This window comes from Geospiza fortis, unplaced genomic scaffold, assembly GCF_000277835.1.
Source record: "Geospiza fortis unplaced genomic scaffold, GeoFor_1.0 scaffold75, whole genome shotgun sequence".
NCBI classification, from domain to species: Eukaryota; Metazoa; Chordata; class Aves; order Passeriformes; family Thraupidae; genus Geospiza; species Geospiza fortis.
Window position 1 is genome coordinate 853,026 of NW_005054360.1, and position 8,858 is coordinate 861,883.

The following is an 8,858-nucleotide window of genomic DNA, read 5'->3' on the forward strand; positions in this document are numbered from 1 at the left end:
TGCTGAACAGTGTTTGTATGAAGGGTTTCCATAGAAGACAGGACAGTAAGATACAGTGATCAGGCTTTAGCAGACTAATTCCAACAATTTTCTGCTTTTCAATTTCTTCTAAATCATTATGGAGCAATGAAAGCAATAAATTACAGTCATCTAAGGAGCAATACATTCCAGTGCCATGATTCTGCATATGTGAGGCAACTACCTGAAGAAAAAAACCCAAACCGCTAAGATTTGTAAAAACTCTTTATTCTTATTTTATTGAAGCCAATTTTGTATTCCACTTGGTCAGGAAAGACTTCAGGATCAAGATGGCTTTCTAAGTAATTTTGTGCAGGAGTTTTTAAGAAACCAGAATGATAGACTTCATTTATAGCATAGCTAATTTTCTAGCAATGAAATGGAAGTAGCAGCCAGTTTGCCCAAGTGTATGAGTAATTTGGGAATAACATACCTGCATGTGTGTTTTTGCTGAGCTCAGAACAGACTGGTGCACAGTCTCAGAAGGTTCATACCAAGATTTTTTTCATTTTGACACTCATTAAGGCCTCAAATCATACTATATCTTAGTCAAAAGATCAAAAATTTTTTTACTGTTAGGATTTGGTGAGGAAGATCAGAAAACCAGCAGTATGGATGGATTATGCCCCTTCAGATGTTTGAGTTTATGTAACTGGTAAGACTGCTGGGTCTATGAAGGATGTGTTCTAGTAAAAATAGGATCTTGGAGATAGGACATGTATTTTTCATTAAGAAATGTGCAAAGTGTTGTTCAGAGTTCAAACTGAGCTCTTTTCATAGCACAGAGATATCTGTGTGAGTGAATTAATTTTATCCAGATTTGTCTCTTATTGATTTTAGCTGGAATTAATAGCAATATTTGAAGTTTCAAAATGGTATAACAATATATTATAGATAAGTTACAGCAGTCGTGGACTACTAAAAGTGGAGGAACTGGAGGGTGTGTTCTAATGAGATATCCAGCACTGACATTATATTTTAGTCTGCTGTTAATGGTGGGTTCACAAGCATTTGTGTCATCACTGAAACCAGACCAGTAATTATTTGCTGACCAGTTGCACAGGGTGATGTCACTGATCACCAGGTTTAGTTACAGTATAGAAAAACTACTGGCAAAAAGAAGTCTGAAAAAGAATTGATTTTCTGTTATACTGAATTTAAGTGTAGTTTCTATTGCAAAAATTCAACAAGGCAAAAGAAGTGTATGAGTAACAATGGGATCACAGTTTCTGAAGCTGGTCTGGAGCAGTGCTGGCATTGCAGGGGTCTAACGTGAACTGCTCATTACTGGGTGACACTCAAACACTTCCAGCCACTGTCAACCCAGACTGCAAGGCAAGAGGGACTGGCACCAGCTCTATCCATAACTGCATGACAGAGCTGTAGGGTTTTTTTCTGAGAGTTTTTTTGAGGTGGTTAGGAAAGCACCTCATTTGTATCAAGGTCAAAATGATGTCACATCAGGCTGTCCACTGGAAGCTGAAGTCAGTGTACAGCTGGGTGCAGATGAGCTGTCTCTATCTGAATTGTTTAGGCTGATCCAGACACCGTACTTTTTCTCCTTTCTTCCTTTACTCATTTTTCGCCAAAAAGAAACACATCATTGCTTTAAGTGCATTAGACCCTCAGAAGTGACTTGTCATATTATGGGTACCAGCAGAATTAACTGTCTTGAACAGAGGAGTTTTTTAAACACAAAATATCTTGTTTTATCTAAGTTATAAACCTTTGAAATGAAAGTGTTGTCTTAAAAAGCATATAGTCCGGTAGCAGCACTATATCTGCCTCTGTAAAAGGAACCAGAGCTACAATTAAAAATACTTGTTATTTGAAGTGATGTCAGACTTCTGTAGTACTGATCATAAAAGCAAGCAAGACATTTTTGGACATTGTCTCTAAGTTTGTCAATTGGTAAACTGAAATACCATGAATGCAAGGGTTCCTGATGTGGAAAAAGATGTATGAAATTAAAACCAAATATATCATGTACAGTGACAATATCCAAAAGAGTTTGACTGCCTATGTGTGTACTTATATACATGTGTATTGTCTTTGCATAGATACTCACACATACAGAAGATACTGTAGTGCTTCAAATTTCCTTCCACCTATAAAACTAATTGCAAATTATTTCTTTTTGTTCTTCTCACAGCTGAATTTTTATTCCTCTTGTGGGGTGTTTATCTCTGCTATGCAGTGCGGACAGTCCCATCAGCATTTCATGAGCCACGTTATATGGCTGTTGCAGTTCACAATGAGCTCATTATCTCTGCTATATTCCATACAATTAGGCAAGTGATCTGTAGATCTAGTAATTAACCATTTATCTTTCAGGTTTCCTATGGTACAACTTAGAGTGGGTGAATGGGATAGGATGCACAATGGAAGATCTTATAAATATTTGTTTCTGCAAATTAAGTGCTTACTAAACTTAAAACGGTTCCTATGGGATCCAAGAATATGAAATTTTATAATTAGGGGTTTTTTCAGTATAGTTAGGTGATATTTTCTTAGATCAAAGTTCAGTATGTATGATAAATTAGGTATAGCAATACCACTGTCTGTCTTCAGTCATCTACATACCACTCACTGTTTTGTATCCCTAGAAAAACAGCAGGTAAGAATGTTGGTTTGTATGAACTTTGCTGATGTGCAACAGATTGGTGAGCTGCTGCTATGTGTTAACATTATTGTACTGGTTTGGGCATGAAGCATAGTGTCTTATATGCTGACATTAAAAAATTTACACATATAATGCTGTATCAGTAATATAAAGCCCATGTTTCTTCTGAAGTCTATAATGAGCTCTGCATTTCATACTTGTAAATTATTTGGGTAGTAAATAAATAAGGGTCTTTGCTAGAGCTACATGAAAATTAACTAAATCTGGCTTTCCTACAGAGTACCCTGTAAAAATGAATTGGTCCTAGAAAATGCAAAAGAGGAAGATAACATGAGTTTCATCTCATCCTGTAAAAACTCTTCAGACTTTCTTCTTATTCTCACACCTTATTTTGCCTCCTAACAGATTTTATCTACTGGTTTTTTTTTTTACATTACTTCATTGACAGTCTTCAAATACTCTTCTCTGTTCCTTGGTCTGTCTTGGCACTAACATTTCTCGTTGTCTTCTTGATTTTGCTTTCATGGTTTTTTCTGAGTAAACATCAGCAAAGCAAATCCTTCCTCTCTGTTCCTTTCTAGTGCTCTTTTCTCTTATCATTGTTATACAGTTCACTGCATTTTTCAGGCATGCCATTTTTTTCCTTCCCCTTCTCCTAACCCTGTACTTCAACACCCACATACACTCAAAATTTATACTCCTTAAACATCTGCAAAGTTATTGTTTAAAATCTTTATTTGATGGCATCATTTTCCTTTTCATTCCTGATAGATGTAAAATTCACTTACAATACTTTTGAGTTTATTATTACCAATATGACAGTTTCTCAGTCAGTATTTCCTCCAATAATGCACATTCCTAAACTGTGTGTTGAGCCATGTTAGAAGATATAGTTCAGGGGTATTTTTGTAGGCTGCAAGTTTCTTTTAACAATAAAAGAGGAGGCAAGTAACCTTGGATGAAAGGAAGGGGAAAAGGGGAAAATGTGGCATTTTAATACATTCCTTATGAAGGAGACACAAAGGTATTAAGTCTTTCAGTTTGTCTTATTGACAATCCTTTGCCTGCAGCCTAAGGTCTGCTGTTCCTATTCTTCCTTCTTTTCTTCTTTTCTTTCTTTTTTTTAAATATACATTTTGTATTGATTCTTTCCCATTTGTTTGATATATGCTGGTTTGTTGAAGAAATATTGTGTAGTGTTTATAGATAAGACTGAAAAAAATGCACACGATCCCTCCTGAGATTATGTCCATTTCTGCATGCCCAAATCTTAATCCATTTCCCTTTTTTCTTCTTTTGCTTCTATCTTCCCTGCCAAGTTCTGGATGCAACTGAAAGGGTGGAAATGTAAAACTTAGATTTATATGACATACCTGAATTGTCATGAAGTTGAAAGTACTGGAGCCTTGAAGGACACCTACAAGGCAGCCATCCAGTCTGAAAACTCCCAAAGCTCATGGAAGATTGATGTGAGCACTAAATAAAACCTTGAACTGTTTGCATCTTGTTTTTGTTTGAAAGTATTCCCATTTCAGAAACAGAGGATTCTGGATTATCTTCAGATCATCATAGTATTAAATTCATGCATTGCTCTTATATTACTGAGCAACACAAAATTTATATGGAAAAAATCTCATTCAAATAGAAATTCTATCTTTACTAGGGCTGAATGGCTTCTACAAATGTGATTTTGCATTCAGAGGCATGGTATGGCATAGATACCTTAATCAGTCAAGGTCTCCAGCATAAAGCAAGCAAAAAAACCTTCACAGAATCTGAGGATTGGATCTGTTAAAGGTTAAGCAAAAGCAGTGGCCGTCAGGATGTGGGTGCTTTCTCCCATCTCTCTGATGGATCTGGCTGCTGCTGGCTCCATTGCAGGTTGAGCAGATCCACCTTGGGGCAATCACACAGCACCTGGCTGGCCTGGTCCTGTTCCTCCTCTGCAGCTGGGCCTGGGCTGACACTTTGGGTCTTCCCAGGGGCCACCCACGTGCTGCCTGAGGTTTGTTCATCAATTGCATGTGCACACATGCACCATGCAGAGAGTGGTATCACACATAACAAGGATTTAATGAGAAGATGGGAGATACATCAGGTACAGAGCTCAGTGACAACTTGCTTACATGTCACTAACCATTTTATCCCCCCCTTCTTTCCATGCTTGTTTTTCCCTCACCTACCTTATCCTCTATCTGTCTCAGTCCTTGTCTTCCAGGTAAACAACCAACCCTCATTATTTTTTTCCTACTGGTCACAGTTTTCCTGCATCTGTCCTCAAATTTGGCATTTGTGATGCCATTATTTAGGTAATCACCATCTTACCTGCGGTTGCTGATACGGTTACATCAGTGCCACTGACCTTGCAAGTTCTGCTCCCTCAAAGGTCCTTCAGTTACCTGTGAAGTTTGCCCATCTTTCAAATGACTCCCTATTAACCACCTGTGAAATCTTGCTATCCCTTACAGCACCATCTGTAACTTTTGTTCACCTTTTGTTCTTTATTTGTTACATCCATCAGTTTCTCATGTCATCTTCATCAGTGCAGTTGTGTTCAGTTTGCTAAATCTCAGGCCTAAGCCTCCTCATGTTCTCTCACACCCCAAAGCAACAGGAACTCTCTAGGAATTAGTTAATTGGGATATTTTGTTGTGTTCATAAAACATTGCATTTACAAAATATTAAACAAGTAATTATGACTGTATTATTACAGCATGTAAGCCAGTGTTTCATGCCAGACTATTTCTGTTAACAAAAGCTTCTTCAATATGTGCATCTGTGAACTTGGAGAAGTTGCAAATGTCATTTCTATCTGAATGATTTTTGTTAACCTGGAAATTGCAAGCCAGCAGTACATGCGCTCATCCGTTGCACTGCTCACTGCTCCTGGCTTTGGGAGCTCACTAAGGCAGACAAGCCAAGCATGCCTCAGCTTTAACTGCACTGCTTCTTCTACCACTCCTTTAGAAAGCTCAGCAAGGAACTCTTTTGTTTGACAAGTTCAGCCACTCATTTCCAAGCATTCATAGGCTCTTGGATCCCACAGCAGTGAGCTGGGAGGTCCTGCTATAAAGATCATTTCTCTGCTCCCTGCTAAAATGCATTTCAGTTCAGTTCTCCCTTGGATGGCTTATCAGCTGTACTCAATAGCTGTGATCTGTGGACATCCTGTGTTTATAAAGTGCACTGCAATTCATCATAGTACATGTGCTTAACCTAAAACCATCCCTTCAGCTCCTTAATGTATGTAAGCTGCCATAACTCAGTCCAAAGAAACTGTGACATTATACACAAAACAAAAAGACAGCTCAATAGAGTGAGATATATGGAATAAGCAGTATAATTTAAAGTCTGTTGTTTCTTTTTATATTTTGGTTTGTTGGGGGTTTTTTTTCAGAGTTGTTTTGAAATTTTAGCATATAGGGAAAGTGTGTAGATGTAATTTTTAGTCTGTATGAAGGCAGTACAGAACGAAACCAGTTGTGTTTGGCCATTCAGTGGAAAGAAACCTAAGGAATACTAAAGATATTAAATCTAATGCACTGGAGAAATGCAGTGAACTGCAACCCTGAATTCTATTTTCAGATTCATTCTTTCTTCAAGACTTCAGTCTGATTGGATGCTGATGCTGTTCTTTGCACACACACATTTGACTGTGACAGTCACTGTTGGGCTACTTCTGATCCCTAAGGTATTTGAGTCTGCCGTCTCTTTTCTTTTGCCAAGTCTGAGGAAGATAAATGTCATGCAGAAGCATTTCTGTGTAAATCTAGCAGCAACTGATAGAAAAAGAGGATGTAAAATTTGGCTATTTTACCTTGAAAGCTGTATTGTTTTTATTTTTAAAAAGTATGCATTTTCAAACTAACTTTCTTTCTGCTTTCAAAATTCTAGGAGTTTAAAGTGCTTAAAATGTTGATATGATTAATAGAAGAAGGAAATAATCCTGCCTAATTGTGCTTTTTTTTTTAGGTATTTTTATGACCATGCTGCTGCTAGTTAGCTGAGAACAGACAAAATTTAGGCAAGGGCATAGAACCACTGGGATCAGGAGTCTGGACTAGCCATGAGATGGGGAGGTAGGGATTTAAACCTGGCAGTTACAGGCTGAAAAAGGAGAACCCTTTGCAAGTCAGAGCCTGGGACACACAGATGCTGCACACTGGGAGGGGCCATGGCCATGGCAGGGAGCCAGGAGCGGTGCTGGGAGCCAGGAGAGGTGTGTGGGGGCACAGGGAGATGGTGATGGCAGGATCACGGAAGGGCAGAGAAATCCCCTGAGCTGCAGCCCTGGAAGCTCCTGGAAGCTCCAGTGTCATCTCACCAGGGGCAGGAGATCTGGCTTCTCCTATCCCTAGCAACAGTCCCCAGGAATGGAGTGGAACTTCCTCCTGAGGACAGTACCCCAGCAAAAGGAATGACTTTCTAATGGGTTTCAAAATGACTAATCATATTAATCAAAAGCTCAAGAGTCAAAATAGCAGTAAAGGTGAAAGCTACATATGAAGAAAAAGCATTAAGCAGTTCAGGTGGATAGAATTTTCAGGTTAATGAAGCTGCTATTCCTGCCTTTTTCCTGTGTGTCAGAACAGGGTATGCTGATGACTGCCAAATATATGTACATTGAACAGTCATAACAAGGGACCCATTGATGCAGACTTAATACTGCATAGCCTTGTTTTATTTTAAATTACTTTTCTGGTCTTTAGCAATAATCTTATATTTTCTATTTTATATTAATGTACTTTATTACATATCTTCAGAGATATTACACATCTTCAGAAGTGTCCTTTTAAAGTAGCCTAGAAAATTTGTTGACCTTTCTGAAGCTGACTCATAACTACTGATCAGCATTTTCATTTTTAGCTTATTATTTGTGTTTCACTGCACAGACTTTTCTTCCAACACACCAAAGAATTCAGAGAATTAAGATTCACAAGGTTTAGTTCTATTCATAAAGTCCTGAAGACAGATCACTATGTGGACAATAGTAAATTCAGATGAGTGAATCAATATGAACAAAACAATAATGACAACCTCACTCCAACTCCTGATTCAAGGACCTGGTGAAACATAGAAGAAAAAAGTTGACTAGTTTTTCATTAGTTTCTTTCTTTTTTTTTCCTTTTTGTGTTGTTGGGTTTTTTTTCCCACCTTATGTCTTCCATTTCAGGGTTAGAATCTAAAATAGGAGAATTGCTTTCTGTACGATTATTAAGATGTGTATTGAATAAAATACTGTCTTACTGTTTTAGCAGCCTTATTGGAAATAATGTCTGAAAGTCTATTTTCATGCTAGCATAACTGAAATGTCATTTAAAGAGGTTCAAACAAGTATCAAAATAAGTAGGGATTTTTTTTTCATTATGCAAATTTCTAAGATTTATCATGTTGAGCCATCATTAATAAAAGTTCCTTCCATACAATACTGAGTAAGACTCTATGAGACACTACTTAAGCCAATGAAGCTTATGTAACGTTTTGAGTTTGAGAATCACATCAAATCTGTACAAGGGTCATTGTATCATAAAAACTGTTGTAAGCTTTTACACTGATGTTGAAGTAAACTTTTGCACTCATGGCTACATTTCTTTTTTGTGAATACTTATTGCAGTTTTCACATTCAAGCAATAACCCAAGAGATGACATAGCTACGGAAGCTTATGAAGATGAGCTTGATATGGGTCGGTCTGGATCCTATCTGAACAGCAGTATCAACTCAGCATGGAGCGAACACAGTTTGGATCCTGAAGATATTCGGGTACATAGAATTCATTTAAATAGCATTCTTTTTCAAAAACACTTTCTCCTAGAAGAAAACTCCAACTTGCATGCATTTGTTTCTCTTTGCAGATATCAGCTGGAAAATGCCAGCTTAGATCTTTTATGATTGTGGTATCAGGTCATGTAAACTCTCATGTAGTATTTACTGGTGTGAAGAGATGCTGCATCACTCGTTGTAGTAAAAGTCATAGTGATGGCTAAGAAGGAGGAATCATCCTCAGCAAGAGCTGTTACTCAGTTTACATAGATTCTTTGAATTATTTTGAAGTGCAGACAGCTTTTGGTTTCAGTTTAATTAGTCATTTGTATGTAACACGTCCATAAGCATATGTAACTATAAAGATAAAAATTTTAAAACTTGATTAATGGAGAAAATGACTTTATTCTTACTTTGCATGGTTAAAGGCCTTATGTTCTCAGAACAAAAACCAGC

At 37.5% G+C, this 8,858-nt stretch overlaps 1 protein-coding gene across 1 annotated transcript in view; it reads left to right on the forward strand.

Moving 5' to 3' along the window:
* Positions 1-8,858, forward strand: part of GPR158 (G protein-coupled receptor 158) — a gene marked incomplete at its 5' end in the record, with an annotated part of 186,052 nt that overhangs the window by 171,315 nt on the left and 5,879 nt on the right. Inside the window, 3 exons of the mRNA XM_005423894.3 lie at positions 2,171-2,309; positions 6,227-6,332; positions 8,256-8,402. Coding sequence (XP_005423951.2) covers positions 2,171-2,309; positions 6,227-6,332; positions 8,256-8,402 — 392 coding nt within the window. The remainder of the gene's footprint in view (positions 1-2,170; positions 2,310-6,226; positions 6,333-8,255; positions 8,403-8,858) is intronic.